General features: G+C 41.9%; 1 protein-coding gene and 1 pseudogene across 1 annotated transcript; one reads left to right on the plus strand and one right to left on the minus strand.

Annotated features, from left to right (window-relative positions):
• Nucleotides 1–52: 52 nt before the first annotated feature.
• On the minus strand, nucleotides 53–16,266 carry LOC139821420 (uncharacterized; annotated as a pseudogene).
• On the plus strand, nucleotides 257–2,688 carry LOC139821419 (uncharacterized). The gene is made up of 2 exons (XM_071792420.1): nucleotides 257–1,245; nucleotides 2,053–2,688. Exons 1-2 carry the CDS (start codon nucleotides 370–372, stop codon nucleotides 2,686–2,688), a joined length of 1,512 nt encoding a protein of 503 aa, XP_071648521.1. The 5' UTR covers nucleotides 257–369.
• Nucleotides 16,267–20,556: the final 4,290 nt, after the last annotated feature.

A 20,556-nucleotide genomic window follows, 5' to 3' on the forward strand; every position in this document is an offset into this window, starting at 1 on the left:
GGAGGTTTAATTTATACATTCGGGTGGGCTCTGTTTAAATAAATCCCTTTTTACTGCTCCCCCCTCGGAGGGGGAGCGATATAATTGGGCTAACAAATAAGCCTTCGTATGGAATCGGACTCGGCAAACGACACGCGGTCGGTGCAAGACGAGGCCCTATCGGGTGAAGAAACACAGTCTGTTTCCAACAAAAGACAAAAAACGTGTTTGAACGAGAAGACTTTCGATGCGTTTGCAATGAGCGTTTCTTCAGGGGGGACCTGGCATGAGGTGAAATATCGAGGAAACCCTGCCTCCAAGAGGTTAAGAGAGGAAGAAATTTTAAGACGACGCAATATCGACACGGAGACACGTGCGTCTCGTAATGATATGGAGATGGAAGTGATTGACGATGAGGAATCTCAGGAATTAAATCAGGATCCGTATAGTAATTTTGGTGATATTAGTGTTAATGATCCCCCCTTACCGTCCGTACATTTAGGCTGTGATGGGAATGCCGGTGAATCACGTGATTCTGGCGTGGCAATCAACAGTGTACCTGATGCTCAAGCCATTGTAAAATATGTAAACACTTCTGCCAGTATTATTAAGGAGGCATTTGTTGTTAGTGGAACTACCTTAAAGGCTCGTGACTTTTCTGACAATGATTCATCGGAAATTCGGAAGTTTACTAGATATGCAGATGATTTCAGTGGTAAAGCCAGTATTATTTTACGTCTCTCTCCTGATCAGACCACGATTAGAAGGGGTAAAAATGAAATTAAGATTTGGATGATTTTGAATGAGCTTCGGATCTGCCCACTGACTGTTACTATGATTAGCCACTTTTCAGCGGAGGCTGAATATAAGGATTTTAGAGACGCCAATCACGCACTCGATACGATTGATGTTCTCGGAGATCCAGTGAAGCTCAAGGCCAACTTGGAACAACGCTTCGTTGTTAGCAAAGGAGTCATCTCGGATTGGCCTTCGTCAATCCCGGAATTATGGTCGAGTATACAGGATAAATCTAAAATTTTGAGTATGGAGCGCATGTACCGTAGGAAGTGGGATCCGTTGAGTAGTAAGACTTCGTTAGTAGCCACGGACAATATCATAGTGACATTTAAGGATAAGAACATTCGTAATTTAACAATTTTCGATAAAGGTATCGTCCTCAGGGTCCGTCGATATGTTCCTCAGGTCCGCCAATGCCCCACACAGCATCGAAATATTTCAGAAAGCTTTCAAAAAACTGTCAATGAAATATGAAACCTTTCAAAAAAACATTTTAGACATGTTTCAGATATGTTTCAGAAAGCTAAAATGTCCGCCAAGCTGAGATTTCAGAAATGTTTCTGAAATCTCAGAAATATTTCTGAAATAATTCTGAAATGCTTAAGAAATACCTCTGAAATGCCTAATAAATATCTCTGAAATGCTTTAGAAATATCTTTGAAATGTTTCAAAAATATACGGGAAATATTTCAGATACTTTTTCTCATATCAAATTGTTTCGGATCACCCTGTATAGGATCATCCGGAACAATTTCCTGTCCTTCGTAAAACATATTCTTGATCATAGTCATGATTTTGCTTCGCCGAAGGCCTGCTTATATTAGATCCCAACTGAAATTTACTTGCGAGTTAGTCTTACTATTATGCGCCGCCTAGCGGCGTCGTTGCATATTTCTCTGAAATGCTTCGTAATATTTCAGTGAAAAGGGTTATAAATGATTTCGATGAAACGTTTCAGAATACTTTTGAATAATTTCAATGTTACGTTTCAATATTATTGTCCGAGTTATCTTTCGGAAAGCTTTCAATGATATGTATTTTAGACATTACGTACAAAATATTTTTCTAAAATGTTTCGTATTATTTCAGAAATATTTCAGTGAAAAGGGTCATAAATGATTTCGATGAAACGTTTCAGAAATACTTCTGAATGATTTTAATGTTACATTTTAATATTAATTGCCAAGTTATCTTTTGGAAAGCTTTCAGTGATATATGATTTTCATAAAACGTTTCAGAAATATTTCTGAATGATTTCAATTATACATTTCAATATTAATTTCCAAGTTATCTTTCGGAAAGCTTTCTGAAACAAGTTTTGCTGTGTGGGGCTTTAATTGTTTTAGATTTGGTCACACTAAACTAAACTGCAAAAGTGAAACGCGCTGCATAATTTGTGGAGATAAAGCCCATGGTCGATGTGAGAGGGAACAACGATGTTACAATTGCGGGGGCTGTCATAAGTCCACGTTTAGAGGCTGCCCTCAGTTTGAAAAAACCAAAAACATTAACATCGTTATGGCTCATATAGAAACATTTCTTTTCATAGTGCGAAACGGATTGTGGAGGGAGAAGCTTCAGATTCTTCACCTGAATATCAAAATAAGCTTATTAATCCAACATCCTGGCCAAATCTTCCATCGTCGGCTGGACCCATTTCTTATTCTGAGGCCCTACGGGCTGATTCACGTGTTCCAACTGGGCCTACTACTTCAGCACAGAGAGACAAAGGGGATCATCCCCTGCATTATTCAGCTAAGGACAAACGGAGGGCAACATATGAAGCTCCGCGTAATTTTTATAAATCTTTTGATCTTCGTTCCGGCGAAATCACCAGGGAAAAAAGAGGTATTATGTTCACCGCGAGTTGTCGGGCGGGGAGTGAGACTCTTTCCAAGGACAACCATATGAGAATGGGACATCAGGAGGATCACCGAATCTCAGAGACCATTGAGAGTATTTTACTGCTTCTGCGAAGGGTTCCGGGAGCTCGGATTAAGTTAATTCGCGCCCTAGCTTCGTCGGAAGCGCAAGATGAACAGGATGGGGGTTTTCCCCTGCATCCTGATAATATCCAGAGTAATGAGGAGATGGAGTATAGAGAATCGTCAAAGTATAGTAGGAATAAAGATAAATATCGCCCTAATTCGGCTTAAAAATTCAAATTACTTCTTTGGAACTGCAGAGGCTATAAATGTCATAAAAATGAATTATCGAAATTGTCAATGGATTATAATATTATTGTTCTGACAGAGACTCGGTGCTCCGGTCGTAGCTCGATATATTTTCCTGGATTTAGATCATGTCAGAACAGGAATTTACTTGGAAGTGGTGGAGTCTCTATTTCTGTTCGTTCGCACATTTCGTTTGATGTACTGCCGATTGCTGGGACTTCCCCTGCAATGTATGATATGGTTGGCATCAAAACTTCGAATCTTGCCAATAACATCAATATTGTTGCGGTCTATAGACACCCTAGAGCTGGGATTGGTGCACGAGATCTTAATGCAGTTTTCAACTCTGTTAATGGTAATCCAAGTGATACTATTATCCTTGGCGATTTCAATGCCCACAACACTGCATGGAATTGTGAATCAACAAATAATAATGGAGAGATATTGCATGATATTATGGCTAACGAAGGTTTGATATGCATTAATGTGGACACTAAATCTCGTATTGGTTGCAGCGGACAGAGGGACTCCAATATTGATCTTTTTTTTGCTTCTGGCAATGTTGCTGGCAACATTGACTATCAACAATTGGGAGAATCTTATGACAGTGATCATGTCCCTATCAGCTTTTCCCTTGATGTCACTACACGGATTTATAGAAAATTATCAAATAAAACATCTTCTAAGAAGACGGATTGGTCACAGTACCAGGAAATTATTGAGAAGGAGATCGACTGCTCACTTTTGCCTGCTCTGCCTCTGTTCAAGGAGGATTTTGAAAAGTATTATCAGGATTTTATTGTTACCCTAAAGACGGCTGTTCATCGAGCTTCTGGCAGACGCGGGGATTCTGTTCGCCCTGTCCCGAGTGACCCACGGAAACTAAAAAGATCTCACAGGTGGTGGAATTCGGATTGTGACGCTGCTGTTCGAGATAGAAGGCAAGCCTTCATTGAATTTAAGAGACTCAGAAACATCCAAACATGGACCAACTATAAACGTCATTGTGCTATTACCAAGAAAATTCTTAATCAGGCGAAAAAGGAAAACTTTGAAAGTTTCTGTAAGAGCATTAATAGATTTACGAGCCTCTCATATGTCTGGAGTACTATGCGCATTTTGAAAAATGCCCGTAAAAACATAGAGTGGAACAAATGGCAAACCAAGGATAGAGAATCGGAGATCAGGAAAACTATAGATGGTCTTGCCCCACCATATGTGGGCAATAACCCTTTAGCTGAGCCGGAATTCTCATGTACGGATGAAGAGCTTGATGCACCATTTTTACGATCGGAATTGGATAGAGCAATTAGAATGGTCAAGAGGGACTCTGCTCCTGGTATGGACGGTGTGGAGTATCAGATGCTCAGGCTTCTCCCTGATTCGGGTAGGGCTTGTCTCTTGGAATTATATAATACTGTATGGTCTACTGGCGTCCTCCCCACGGACTGGTCCTGTTATCAAGTAATTTTTATTGATAAAGTTGGTAAAGAGAAAGTGCGTCCAATATCGCTGTCATCATGCGTCGGCAAGCTCATGGAGCGTATGATTAATGAAAGATTGATTTGGTGGGCAGAGAAAGAAGAAAAATTCAGTTTGTCTCAGAGTGGTTTTAGAAGGGGGAAGTCTTGCGCTGATAATTTGGCGAGAATTACATCGGACATCCGAGCCGCTTTGAGTGCGAGGGAATACACCTTGGCTGCCTTCCTCGATGTCTCTTCAGCATACGACAGTGTGGAGTTTCGTATTATGCTGGATGGGTTGATGGCGCTTGGCTGTCCTGCGGGCATAGTCAAGTTCGTCCGAAGTTGGCTATACCGAAGAAAAGTTAGATTTATTGTTAACTCTGGTAAGTACATAGATCGCTTTGTATTCAGGGGCCTCCCGCAAGGCGCTGTGCTTAGTCTGGCTTTATATTCGCTCTTCACTCGGATTCTTCGCGACGCTCTTCCGGAAGGAGTCGAGATGGTGGAGTTCGCGGACGACATTGGATTGTATGTCTCGGGACATGATCGCCAGCGCAATCGTCTCCTGCTTGAACAAGCAGTTAACATCATTGCTGTGACTTTGGGACGGATTGGTCTGGATTTGGAACCTAAGAAAACTGTCCTGGTTGAATTTAACAGGAATGGTTTTGTTGACAAAAATATGTTTATCAACATTCAGGGATGCAAGGTATGCAATAGTGACGGCGCTAAATTTCTTGGCATTTGGTTAGATAATTGCCTTAAATTTCACCGACAAGTCCAGGAGGTTAGAGGAAAGGTCAACCGAGCTAATTCTGTTATGAGATACTTGTGCAGGGTGTCTAAGGGCATGGAGGTCAATACGGCACTCATGCTCTATAAAAGCTTAGTGAGATCTATTACTGATTATGGAGTCTTCATCTACTTTCCTAGGGATTCCGCTTCCCAGATTAAGTTGGAGAGAACACAATATATGGGCATTCGGACTGCCTTGGGATACAGGAACAGTACCCCCAATAACGTCTTGATAGCTGAGGCTAAGGTAATGCTCCTTAGGGACAGGGCGATTATGTTGGGCAGTAACTTTGTTACCGGGGCCATTGCCTATAATAATAATGGCCTGTGCGACAAATTGCAACGTGTATTGGACCGAGAAAGTTATTGTCGTTTTCGTCAGCCGACTTATAAATTCTCTATGTTATCAGAAATTTGGAAGAAACTAAAATTTAGAACTGGCATTGGACTGGGTAGACAGTTTGAAGTCTTCCAAGGCTCATATATGGCACATACTTTCGAACCGTGTGTGGATCTGGTGACCGGCGAGACGAGGAAACGTGAGCGGTGCTCGGATGAGGTACTCATTCATAAGATCATCGAGAGACATGACTTAGATACAGCTTCGGAAATAGTCTACACTGACGGCTCTTATGATGAGTCATGTCGCTCTACCGGTGCTAGTATGGTTATAGCAGACCAAGACATTGCATATAAAATGAGTCTTCCAGGAGTTTGTTCTTCATATACGGCGGAGGTGTTTGCTATCAAATCTGCTCTCCAACTTATGACTCAACAACATTTACATAGAAAGAGAAACATTATCATAATGTCTGATTGCAAGTCGGCTCTGCAAGCTATCCATAATAATCACATTAATGTACATAAAAACCGATATGTTACGGAGGCTAGACGATATATCTATGACCTTGAGACTATTTTTGATAAAAGAATAATATTGGTGTGGATCCCAGCGCATGTGGGCATCGCGGGCAACGAGCAGGCGGACGCTCTCGCGAAGGAGGCCTCTTTGGAGGAGTCTGATCTATCAATCGAGGTGCCGGTGGGCGATTTTAGGAGACACGATAGGAGGGAGTCTTGGGAGGCCACACAGGCGTCGATCGTCCGCGATTCGGCGCACAAGGGAGTTTTTTATTTTGAATATTTCTATGATGGTCTTGCCACTAAACCGTGGTTCCAGAAAATTAATGCGGAAAGATATTTCGTGACTTTGTTTAATCGACTAAGAGCGAATCATTTTAATCTGAGTTCCTCATTGAAGAGAAAAGGATATATTGAACATGAAAGATGTGACTGCGGCTACGAGAGAAAAGATTTGTACCATGTGTTATTGACATGTCATAAATACGATGACTATAGAATTGATATGGACAAAGAACTGAGAGAAGTAAATTATTTGGAGAATATTGATCTAATGCGTATTATCAAATCAAAACAATGGGATGTTCTCTATATAATTTTTAAATTCTTTAAGAAAGTTGGTAAGGTTATTTGAACATGTATTGGCGGGCTTCGATATATTGAATCGCGAGTTCGAGAGTGAAAGATGGAGGCGCCACGCGTCAGTAGTGGGGCCGTAGGATGGAAGTGTGTATCGGTGGTAGTATGAAGGAATGACTGGGTCTACATCGCTTGTGCTAATTACCTTAGGGTACAAGGCACCTTATTTCCTCATCCGAGGAATGTAACTGATAAAACCCCCTTCGCCGTTTGCTATGACAAAACCCTCCTGCTGATGTTCCCCATCAAGTCTCACGATCTCTTCCTCCGCCTGAGTCTCCATTCACGCGAAGATCACGTTGATCATCTGCGTGAGAGTCGCACGGGCTGTTGTTTGATTCACCAGGTTGCGCGACGCCAAGTAAACGTTGTAAACAGTACGAATTGTTTAATAACAGTACCTTACTCTCGTGTACCTCCACATGCTGGCTTGTCATTACAGTCAGCAGAGCTTTAATAATCTGCAGCTGCACACCCTCATTGATCTGTGGACCGGTGAAGCAACCGCAGATTGTCTCGACAATGCGCACAATCAGCAGCTTGTTAGGCTCCGTTGAATCAGACACATTGTTAGTGAGATGGCTATATGCGATTAACTTCTGCAGGCAGTCCAGTGCTGTGTCACCACAATCCGTAGTGACTAGCTCTGACATACTGATTCAAATGGCAAGAAGTACTTCTCAGCGGTAATGACATTTGAGTCGCTCAATTGGGCTGTGGCAGGGCGTTTGAGATAACCTCTTCACCCTGCACAGCTGGTACATCTTTGATCTCGTTACGGAGGTCCTCTGCAAGACGGAATTATGAGTCACAAACTTAATTAGCAACTATCGTTTATAATTACAGGCTTATTAGTCTGTATATTTATTTATTTCACTATAAAATAATTTTTAAAATGTTTAAACCCCTTGCACAATAGGCGATAGCGATAGCGATAGCGACAACGACAAGGTTGCCGACAAAGGTATAGCTTTGTCGGCACCTTGTCGTTGTCGCTATCGCTATCGCTATCGCTATCGCTATCGCCTATTGTGCAAGGGGGTTTATATTAATTCTGATTGCAGACGGATCTTCGGGAACACTAGCGCCTTCTTCTTTTAACATGAATAACTAAAAATCTATATTTCGGCTAATTACCGAGTTTATAAATATTTAATTAAAATTATCTGGATGACTCACAAACCTTTTTAATCACACTTCATAACTCTTCATACGAAATACAAACGATTCCGTATAAAAACTTTTATTAATTTATCTATTTCGGCTAAATGCATGGTGTAAAAATAATTAATTACTTACAATTAAACGAATGACTCACAAACCTTTTCAATTGCACTTCAAAAGTCTTCATACGAAATACAAACGATTTCATATGGTAGATTCTTTCCCGGACATTCATTTCCGGTCAAATACATACGAATACTGCGAGCCACTGCGTCTAGGGAGCTGCCGTGACCAGCAGTGAGCTGTAGTGAGAGGTTAAAGACAGCTGTCAAAAGAGCACATACAAGGTGTGTATACACAACAAAAGCATCTTACAGCGTAACATCTGATAACAGGTAGGAACAGGTAGGAACAAGACATCTTAAATAACGTATACTTTATACGATATTTTAATTTAAATAAATAAATAAATAAATAGATAAATAAATAATTAAATTGTAACGATGCACCCCTTATGACAAAGCATCGTCCCCGGCTACCACCCTCCGGGAGCCGCCCGACCGATTCCCCGTCGGGCGAGCACAGGGCGCGGTGCGCCCACATCTTTTTAAGTACTTGAAACGCACCGTGTGCGCGGGAAATCCGCCGCACCGGTGCCCTCCCGCACGACGTCGACGAGCGCCGAAGCGAGCCGATCCCCGCCGAAGCGAACACGCGGGATCGCGCCGCTCCCACCACCGCACCGTCGCCTGACGATCGGCCTCCCTCCTGCCACGCTCATCGCGACGCGCGGTATAAAAAGCCGGCGCGCTCGACGAGAAACACACTTCGTCTTCATCTCGACTCTCCTGACGAAGCTACCTCTCGATACCTTCCGAATCCTAGGGCAACACGTACAACGAGGTCCAGAGTTCTGGTTCTCGACTGAGGGTTCTCACAGTGTTCCCGAACTCCCTGATTTCCCCGACGACCACGGTACCGCGGGGTCGAGCGTGCTCGGCCTCGCCGCGAGAGTTCTCACAACCGTGATCCCGGGATTCTGCCATCCTCCGGTACAACCTACCGCGCTAGCTTACCCGTGCATCGCATACAGCGTTCTGATAGCTGTAGCCACGTTCCGCATGTAATATACCGCGCTCCGTATGTCACGTCCCGCGTTCCGTATGTAATATACCGCGTTCCGTTATCGGCGTATATCTTGTATGTATTAAATATATGTATCAATTCGGTTCACTATGTAATATACCGCGTTCCATTAGCGTCTACCCGTAGCCGCGTTCCGTATGTAATATACCGCGTTCCGTTATCGGCGTATATCTTTCTTGTATGTATTAAATATATGTATCAATTCGGTTCACTATGTAATATACCGCGTTACGCCTCATCGTAGCCCTGCATACCGCAACAAACTCCGTTCTGTAAAATACCGCGCTGCGTTATCCCTCCCTTGCGTACCGCACCTCGAGGCAAAGACTCGAGTCCCGAGATTTCGTATACCGCGTCGCGTGCTCCGGCACTACCGACCACGGTAATTTCCCGCGTTCAGTTCGTGTGTAATACCGAATCCCGAGTACTGTATATGATAGTCTATAGTATAGTTTTGAATATTCGAATAAAGTGCATATTTACATGGCAAATTGATTACTGTTTCTGGGCCTGTCATCGAACTCCCGATCCCGTAAACTCGTCCGCGTTCGATAAAGTCAGGCCGTTACAAAATAAATAAATAAATCTATTTAAATTAAAATATTTAAATTAAAAAATAGAGTAATTCCAATAACTTTCAAGTCTTAAATTATTTCTCTTACATATTTCGCGACGTTTGATAAGTCTATCTAGTTAAGATATAATATGAGCTAAACGATTTGTTATATATTTCTATACGTTGTAGAATTTTGCCAAAGGACTGGAATAAGAGAAAATTTTATTTTGCAATAAATATTCTAATATATTTATAATTATAAGTCAGATATGATTTGCTTTACAAAGATGCAGACTGTAGTAACCATCATATATATTCTTGCAGATAATATAAAGAAACGAGGAACTGTCCCCTTGCGCAAACGTATATGGCACACTCTTCTGCGTGTTATTCACAAGTGGATGAGCATGAGTGTATGAGTGTATACACGCCACGCACTTGTGTGCGGCACGAGAGTCATCTGTCACACACATGCTATCGAGGCCGTCGACACATTGCATGTGTGCGACGTGCATGTCATGTATTATCCACACATATAAGATAGAATGGTAATTTAGAAAATGGATTAGAAATGTCGATATTACCGACATTTTTAGTTCTGCTCAAATGATGGCGCTATCCCGTCGTACCTAGTTCGGCCTCCGCTATAAGATCCCCCAGTTTCGGTTAAAAAACTTTTATAAATATTTACTAAAGTTTACTTGAGAATGTCGCACCTGCCGTTAAATTAATATCTTGACGCTAATTGTAAGCTACTAGATATTATTTGATTCTGTAAACCAATAAAATCCAATATTTTACTTTTTATACAATACAGAATATTTTTTCTATTATTATATTGCATAAATACACTGTTTTTAATAAGATTTACGGGTGGAGTTCCGAAAACGGCCCCCCTCCGATTTCGATGAAACTTTGTGAAAAGCTTTGTCTTGGGTTAAAATGAAAGCCCTTAAAAAGAATTTTGGCGACTCCTATGATAAAGCCATTTTTTAAGATAAAATGATAAAAAATATAGGGCTGTTCTTCCGAAAATGTCCGCGCTCCGATTTAGGTGAAACTTTGTGAATAGGTTCCCTTTAGATAAAAAACACATGGTAAATGTCTAGATTAAGGGCGACCTCACCGATTTCAATGACCTACATAAGTTAGTTGACGCGCTTTACGCACTTGATACTGTTCAACGCGAGCCACTGATCCACGCGGGTTAGTTTTACGCACTCGATACTGTTCAAGGCGAACCACTGACCCACGTGGGTTAGCTTTACGCACTCGATACTGTTCAACGCGAACCACTGACCCACGTGGGTAAGATGCTGCGCTTTACACACTCGGTACTGATCAACGCGAGCCACTGATCCACGCGGGTTAGCTTTACGCACTCTATACTGTTCAAGACGAACCACTGACCCACGTAGGTTAGTTGACGCGCTTTACCTACTTTTTTACTGTCTACAGCGCTCCACTGACCCACATTAGTAAGGTGCTGCGCTGTACCTACTTTTTTACTGTCTAAAGCACTCCACTGATCCACGTGGGTTAGCTCATAAAATTATGAAAGTCTTCTTATATTTTTTATCATTTTATCTTAAAAAAGGGCTTTATCATAGGAGTCGCCAAAATTCCTTTTAAGAGCTTTTATTTTAACCCAAGACGAAGCTTTTCACAAAGTTTCATCGAAATCGGAGAGGGGCCGTTTTCGGAACTTTATCCAGATTTACTTATTTACTTGTATTTTGACAGAAATCGTTTTTGTCACGCTATTACCTCACGTGGGTCTGAGTGACCCTAGCGTCCCACTTCTCACTGTCTGCCGCGGCTGCTTCGTCCGGACTGACTTTCGCAAGTAGCCAGGCTAGTGCTAGAACCTTCAAACTTTTTTATCCCACGGGTCCGGAGTCTCTACCACTGCGCGTTCAAAAAGGGCACGACTTTTAAACACGTCTTGGGCCCAGGTGAGGTAACTGAGGGTTAATGCGGTTACGTCTCTGCGTATCGCTAATTTCCACGTTGCTTTAGTTTGCTACAGGTGTCCGATTCTTTCGAAATAGATACCTGGCTTGTTGATAAATTGTGTCACTCGTACGGTAGTATGGCTGATGCTCCTGTTGCGAGGTGATGATAGAGGATGAGCCTCGTTATCCTTTACTTTTGCTGACACTGCTGTCAGCTTACTGCTACTTTGATATCGCCGGTGAAATCTTCGTGAAGTCTTTTAATTCGTTAATATATCTCCTCTGGATTTGGTGCCAGTGCGGGTTGCCGTGGTGGACCCAAGAGAGAATCGGGCTAGCGAAGAGGAGGAGGAAACCCCCCCCCCCAGCTTTAGTTGTACCGGAACCGGTGGTTGCCGATCCTTCGGTGCATGTTCGAGATCGTGCCATTTTTCTCGCGATGCGAGTACGGATGATCGACCTTTGGATTGGTCGACCTTTGCCTAATTTGGCCGATGCTCGAATTTTGTTCGGGCGGGGTCAGATCCGTGAGATCGGACGTGGATGATTCTTTGACGATGATCCCCTGGTTTCGTACCTGCGCTCTCTGGCTATTGGCACCGTTCGGGCAAGTGGCGCGCAGTTCGTGGCCGCTGTGCGGGTATGCTGTCGGCGGGTATGCTGTCCGCTGTCCCGGATGGCAGATCGGGAGCATAATGCTCCCCTTCGTGATTAAGGTAAGTTTTGTGTAATTTCGTCTATTTGATAAGTGCTTTACGTTTCGATGCTTTTGCTTTTCTTTATCTAGTTTTCGATAAAGGCTTTCCAACGATTGGCGTTGACGCGTAATGTTTTTCGTTTGATCTTTATTGTATAGTTTACGTCGTTGTGTTTCTCGATAGTCTATTACATTACAATGCGTAATTTTATTTCTCTTGGAACGTCAGGTTTTTTATTCACTTTTCCTTTATGCTTCTCGGGTAGACGGGCGTTCGCCGGCGCGCTATCAGCTCGCGTCGTGATCTCAGGTTTCACCGTCGTGATGCGCGTTAGCTTATCGTTTTCTAAATGAAGTATATTGCAAAAATCGTAGCAGTTCTGCTCTAGCGCCTTTCTTTCTTTCTTATTTAAAATTTTCATGCGTTTTTTACGTAATTTCTCGCGTCGTTTATGCATTGATTTTCGCTCTTCAGTCGCAGGTAATGTCCGAGTGTGTCCGTGTCAGTCACCGGTGCCTCTACTAAATTTTCCTGCGGCGTGATTATTTCGATGGACTTCTCCGTTATGTTTACTGCGCTTTTTGGACAGAAAAAATCTATCGGTTTTACCGTGCAACTTCCGATAAAGATTCCAGAGTTAGGTTTTACACGTTTTACAATACCTTTTTTATTTCGATCTGTAGCTGTCGTTTGTAGGATTGTCTTACCGCGGGGCAATAGAATTAGCGTTTTACACGGTTGGAGCTTAAACTTCGCAGTACCGATTTTCAGTCGATTTTCGGCGTGGTTGGGAACGGCTCGATGTTTTTTCAGAAAGTCAATTTCTAGAATGCCTTCGTAGTCCATCGAGAAATCGTCTCGTACTACGTACATCGTATGCCGTATTGCTTTCTTGCCTGCGAATATTGTGGCTCGTATTTTTCCGAGGGTGTATAATTGATGTCCAGTTACGCCGGTCAGCGCTATTTTCTTTTTTCATATTTTAGTCTTATCTTTTAGTTTTCCTACCTTTATGAAGGTGGTGGCAGCTCCGGAATCAAGTAAAAAATTTAGTTTTTCCTTGGTTGCTTCTCGTCCTTCAGAATTAATTCTTCTCTTTCACCAAATTTCCATTTGTTCCATTCTACTTTATTTCTTCCTTTTTTAAAGATCCTCATCATTTTCCACACATATGACATATTACTATATTTTGTTAGTCCATTACAAAATTTTTTGAAACTCTCTCTTTTTTCGTTTTATCGTTTTTCTCATTATAGCTCTACTTTTTTTATACTCAACATAAGTATGAATGTTTCCTATCTTTCGGTATTCTTCCATTTTTTTCCTTCTATCCTGCTTTATTTCGAAGCATTCCTTGTCCCACCATATTGCATGTTGTTTTCTTTCTTTTTTCTTTACATTTCTTCTGTTAATATTTAGATTTCCTCTTCTCTTTCTTCTAGAGTTGTTGTTCTCTTTCTCCTTTTTACCTGAGGCTTCTTTTACCACTTCAATAATATATTTCATCAGTGTACTATATTTATTTTGTAAGTCTTTTCCTAAAATTTCTTCTTTTATTTGGTCTACCTTTTTTTCCAATATATTTTTATATTCATTCTAACACGTTTTTTTGTTCGCTATTCTGTTCGTTTTCTTTATGTAAGGAATTTCTTCAATTTCTATCTTTATTTTTATCGGAAAATGGTCCGATCCCCAAGTATCCTTTGCTTGAGTATATTCAATCTTGTCAATGACATTTGTTTCTGAAAAAATTAGATCCAAATTTGAAGGGTTTTGATTTATATCATTTAGCCTAGACATTGTATCTGTGTTTACGCATAAAAATCCTGCATTAAAAAATTTTTCCTGTAATCCTTCACCATTTGGTTCTGTGTTATTGCAATTCCATAATATATTTTTTGCATTAAAATCACCCATTATTAATGTATCCATTCCTTTTCTATTAAAGTTTGTTATTTTTGTCCATTCTCTTGGGTTTACACTTTTATTCGGTCTTCTGTATACCCCGATTATATTCATATTTGTACTTCCGTGTTTAATCCTAATTCCACATATATCGAAGTCTTCATCTAGATCATTCCATTCTTCTATTACCTCTATTTTTATGTTTTCTTTACAAAATATTAGAATACCACCACTGTTACCTCTGCTGTGTCTACACCAATTATATTATATCCTTTTACTTTTATTTTTTCATGTTCTTTTACTTTAGATTCCGTAATTATAGTTATGTCTGTGTTTTTAATATATTCATCCACTTCTTCTTTTTTTCCTATATATCCTCTAGCATTCCATAGTACTATTTCAAGTTTTTCTATCTTGTTCATAATTGTTTATTAAGTTCTTTGTCTTTTTGATGAATTGTAGTTATAACCAGCTTCTCCTTCTGCATTGACCTCCTCCGTAATATCTTCTGTGGATGTATTTTTAATTCCTATTGTTTTTTCCACTTCATGTTGAACTATTTTTTGAATTTGCTCTCTGATAAATCTCTTCCAATCTTCTTCTTCTAGTACCCTTTTTATGTTTTGATAGTTTTGTTTGTTTTCATTGTTTCCTTCTCCTACTTCCCACCTATGTTCCTCATTGTTATTTTTCTTTATATAATCTTCTTTCTTTCTCTCTTTCCAGATTGGTAGTCTGCTTATTTCTGTTTCTTTTATTCTTGCTATCCTATTTCTGTCGTATTCATTCTCCTTATTTTTATTTATTGTTCTACTATAATATTCATCCTTATTTGTTGGTTTAGTTGTTCCTGCGTTTGCTACAGCTTTTGCGTATGTCCTTCTTTCGTTGTTCTCATAGTTATTGTTTTCTCTATTTACTGTGTTCTTATTTCTTAGTCTCTCGTCTATTGTAGGCCATGCCTTTCTGTTATATTTATCATACTCTTGTTCCTCTGCATCTTGGCCATTTATTATTTTAATTGCTTCTGTATATGTTGCGTTTTTTTTAGCCATTACTATTTTTATTTCTTTGTTCTTAACATATATAGGGCATTTTCTATCCGTTGCCCTATGTTTTCCTTTACAGTTTACACATTTATATTCAAAATCGCACGGACCATGAGCCGTGCTGCCGCATCTTCCACAAAGGTCCTTAGATTTGCAATTGTTCTTGAAGTGACCATATTTAAAACATCTGAAACATTGACTAACTGATTCTACATAGGGTCTTACCTTTAAGCTACCAAAACCCTCGAATATCGAAAATCTTTCCGGCAGTTTGCTTCCCTTTATTGTAATTATTATATTATCTGTTTCCTTAATCTCTATTTTTTTCATCTCTCTATTATATATCCTTTTTTTCATGACCTCTAGTTGTAAAATATTATCTTTTCTAACTAAATTTTCCCAGAGCTCCTCTATACTATACGGCCAATCCGCGATTACCCCTTTACAGTATCTCGACCTATTATCTATATATACTTGTAATTTATCTTTGTACTCTTTATTTAACCTTTCTATACATCTATTTGCTTCTTCATCATTTTTAAATTTAAGTCTAGCTAGATTAAACCTATCCATCTCTAAGTTATCTGGAATGCATCTAATGCCGTGCAACAAGCTTCGAATTTTCACTTCATTCAGTCCTTTCTTCGCGCACGTGTTTTTCCCTAGTAAGTTTACAGCATACTATTTTATAACCTTTTAACCCTGGTTCGAAATATTTACTCGACAATTCTTTGGCAATTTCTTTTTTTCTTAAATTACGATCCTTTTTAACAAGCTTACCCTTGATGTTGACGTATATTATTTCCCCGAAGGTATAATTTCCGTTGTTTTCTCTTTTGTCACTCTCTCTTCCATCGTTGTTTTCTCCTTCTTCACTTTCTCTTCCGTTTGTTAGTACATTGTTTACTAATTGCATCTCATCCTTGTCTCTCGAACCTTCCTGATCCGTTTCCATGAGTATCTCCGTGTTTCCCGCGTTCGTATCCGTCTTGTCCTTTTTCCCCTTGTTTTTATCAGTCATCTTGTCTTCTTTCTTTGACATCATCATTTTCTGGCCTGCTTTATCACTTCTTTTAACCATGTTTACGTTACTTAATGTAGGATCATTCCTAATTTCTTCCGATATTAATTCGTTCTTGTTATTACTAACATAACCTCGCGCTTGTTTCCCGCCTAAGTAACCCCCCTTCCGAAGGGGGGCAGTAAAACTTTTCTTAATTATTTCTTTTTTTGGTTTAACTTCGCCTCTAGGGTACCCTCTAATCTCTCTTCTATCACTCTCAACTAATAACACCCTATTACTATCGTAAGCTAACTTTCTCGACACGTCTACTCTCTACCGCGTTCGCCATGCGACCCCCTTAAAATGAAATAATCCCGGACTGACTTTCGCAAGTAGCCAGGCTAGTGCTAGAACCTTCAAACTTTTTTATCCCACGGGTCCGGAGTCTCTACCACTGCGCGTTCAAAAAGGGCACGACTTTTAAACACGTCTTGGGCCCAGGTGAGGTAACTGAGGGTTAATGCGGTTACGTCTCTGCGTATCGCTAATTTCCACGTTGCTTTAGTTTGCTACAGGTGTCCGATTCTTTCGAAATAGATACCTGGCTTGTTGATAAATTGTGTCACTCGTACGGTAGTATGGCTGATGCTCCTGTTGCGAGGTGATGATAGAGGATGAGCCTCGTTATCCTTTACTTTTGCTGACACTGCTGTCAGCTTACTGCTACTTTGATATCGCCGGTGAAATCTTCGTGAAGTCTTTTAATTCGTTAATATGTCTCCTCTGGATTTGGTGCCAGTGCGGGTTGCTGTGGTGGACCCAAGAGAGAATCGGGCTGGCGAAGAGGAGGAGGAAACCCCCCCCAGCTTTAGTTGTACCGGAACCGGTGGTTGCCGATCCTTCGGTGCATGTTCGGGATCGTGCCATTTTTCTCGCGATGCGAGTACGGATGATCGACCTTTGGATTGGTCGACCTTTGCCTAATTTGGCCGATGCTCGAATTTTGTTCGGGCGGGGTCAGATCCGTGAGATCGGACGTGGACGATTCTTTGACGATGATCCCCTGGTTTCGTACCTGCGCTCTCTGGCTATTGGCACCGTTCGGGCAAGTGGCGCGCAGTTTATGGCCGCTGTGCGGGTATGCTGTCGGCGGGTATGCTGTCCGCTGTCCCGGATGGCAGATCGGGAGCATAATGCTCCCCTTCGTGATTAAGGTAAGTTTTGTGTAATTTCGTTTATTTGATAAGTGCTTTACGTTTCGATGCTTTTGCTTTTCTTTATCTAGTTTTCGATAAAGGCTTTCCAACGATTGGCGTTGACGCGTAATGTTTTTCGTTTGATCTTTATTGTATAGTTTTATGTCGTTGTGTTTCTCGATAGTCTATTACATTACAATGCGTAATTTTATTTCTCTTGGAACGTCAGGTTTTTTATTCACTTTTCCTTTATGCTTCTCGGGTAGACGGGCGTTCGCCGGCGCGCTATCAGCTCGCGTCGTGATCTCAGGTTTCACCGTCGTGATGCGCGTTAGCTTATCGTTTTCTAAATGAAGTATATTGCAAAAATCGTAGCAGTTCTGCTCTAGCGCCTTTCTTTCTTTCTTATTTAAAATTTTCATGCGTTTTTTACGTAATTTCTCGCGTCGTTTATGCATTGATTTTCGCTCTTCAGTCGCAGGTAATGTCCGAGTGTGTCCGTGTCAGTCACCGGTGCCTCTACTAAATTTTCCTGCGGCGTGATTATTTCGACGGACTTCTCCGTTATGTTTACTGCGCTTTTTGGACAGAAAAAATCTATCGGTTTTACCGTGCAACTTCCGATAAAGATTCCAGAGTTAGGTTTTACACGTTTTACAATACCTTTTTTATTTCGATCTGTAGCTGTCGTTTGTAGGATTGTCTTACCGCGGGGCAATAGAATTAGCGTTTTACACGGTTGGAGCTTAAACTTCGCAGTACCGATTTTCAGTCGATTTTCGGCGTGGTTGGGAACGGCTCGATGTTTTTTCAGAAAGTCAATTTCTAGAATGCCTTCGTAGTCCATCGAGAAATCGTCTCGTACTATGTACATCGTATGCCGTATTGCTTTCTTGCCTGCGAGTATTGTGGCTCGTATTTTTCCGAGGGTGTATAATTGATGTCCAGTTACGCCGGTCAGCGCTATTTTCTTTTTTCATATTTTAGTCTTATCTTTTAGTTTTCCTACCTTTATGAAGGTGGTGGCAGCTCCGGAATCAAGTAAAAAATTTAGTTTTTCCTTGGTTGCTTCTCGCATCGGGAGAGTGACAAGGTCGAGATAATAATTTTTATTAGTTTTGCTCGTCACTTGAGTAACTTTATACTCGCGCGCGTGGCTCGTCTCGTGCTTTCTCTGTTTCTCTTCTTTGTCGCTGCCGCTGCTGCTGCTGCTATCGCTATATGACGTTTTATCGTCCAGCTCCGGTGTCTTATTTCCTCGACGCTTTTCTGTTGTATTTATCGGTTTCCTTTCACGTGTATTATATTTAGATTGGCGAATCCGCTCCTTTTTCGGGTCGGTCGTTTAGCTGCCAACAATCATCCCGAGTATGCCCTTCCTTTTTACAATATTTGCAATACTTATCGACGGTATTTATTCCGCTGGGCTTTTCTGCTCTCGGGAGAGAATATTTGTTTGCGTATCGGCTCGTATGGCAGTCTCGCCCTCAATCTCGCCCGTAATGGCCTGTTTCTCCACATTTGTGGCACTGTATTTCCGCGGTCCGTGAATAACGCGCGTTTTCTGTATTAAATTTATTTTTGTGCGTCGGGTGTCCGTTCCGCGGGGAGGGGCCTTTTACCTTTTCCTCCGCACTGGCGCCGGTTATTGCTTCCTGTAGCGTTTGGTATCTTTGCGCTCTGACTACCATTTTAATGTCCTCGTACAGCCCGATCTGGTAATTTTGGAGGGCCTGCACCTTTTTACTGTCGAGAATGGCCTTCTGCTGCTCTTGCGAGTGCCCTTGTCCTTCCTTCATTGCCTCGTACAGTTCTCGCTCCAGCTTTTCTACGCGCCTCCCGAATTCCTGTGCATTTTCTCCCGGTTTCTGCTTTAGGGAGTTAAACTCTAGTTGTAGGTGGGTCATACTGCGTTTTCCTAGATTTTCCTTTTCCAGTTTGCGTTTTAACTGTTCAAAATCATGGATATCGCGAGTGTCAAAGTCTATCATGGCTTTTCCTTTAAATTTTGTGCATAACATGGCTCCAGGAGTAATGATTCGTCCGCGGACTGTATGTTTTTCATCGGGTAAGTACTCGCGTTTAGAAACTCGCGGACGCGCTCACGGGATTCTCCGTTTATCTCGGGAATCATGTTTCGGGCTTCCTTCAAGCTGAGGAACCCGAGGTGGTGTCCCGGTTGATTACGGACGTCGCTATGCGTTCGCCCGTATGTGACGTCTAATTGACCCTGGCTGCGTACGCGGCGATCTCGGGCGTCGGGGCGATCGTAAGTGGCGGATTCTACCCGGCTTACGCGGTCCTATATAGGTATCCCGCATGGCGCGAAGAAGTTTGACAGAGCGGTCGAATTCTGCGGCCTCTGCGCGGTTCATGCGGTCTTGCATTTCGCGCATCACGTTCAGGACGTCGTTGAGCACGGAGTCCTGTGCTCCCGGCTCTACTCGTGTCGGCTCAGGGGCTCGACTTTGGTCGGGTTTCGGACGGTCGCCTGTTAGCCGCGGGTCTGAGTCGCTCTATTTCCCCGTTGATCTGCGCGAGTGTTATATGTCTTCGCGCGGCGCAATGGCCGCGGCAGCTCATTTTGTTGACCCGGGGGGTATGATTCTTTTCGGTCGGATCGAATACGTCGTTGTCGTACGACGTCAGCGAAAATTCTCCTCTCTCGGAGGTATCCGATACACCGGAACTAATTGTGGGGTCTAGTCGTAGAACGTCACTGTCGTTTTCGTTATTGTTCGTGTTATTATTATCGTTATGTTCGCGCACTAAACTTGCGTCTATTTTCCCGAACGAAAATTCTCGCTCTACAAGGACGTTTAGGTGCAGTTCCGACGTGTTATCGTCTGTAAATTGCGAGTCTAGATTTTGTCGCACGCGGTCTAACGCTTCGCTATTTGTATGTCTATCGACACGTACGGGACTTCGCAAGCTATATTTAATCGCGCACCGCGCTGGTTCGCTGTGAAGGAACGACGCGTTTTGAACGGGGCGGAATGGGGTGATTTCGCCTTCTGAAATTTATCGCTTTATCACGCCCTACAAATAAACGCGTTACAAATGTTTTTCGACTTACATTAGTAGTAGCATGTTGCTCGTCACTGCGCTGGTCGTTGACCGTCGCTGCGTGGCTCGGCTGCGGAGCCGGCGCGGCGAGTCACCGTTGTGGTAG

The sequence above is a fragment of the Temnothorax longispinosus genome, chromosome 11, assembly GCF_030848805.1.
Source record: "Temnothorax longispinosus isolate EJ_2023e chromosome 11, Tlon_JGU_v1, whole genome shotgun sequence".
NCBI lineage: Eukaryota > Metazoa > Arthropoda > Insecta > Hymenoptera > Formicidae > Temnothorax > Temnothorax longispinosus.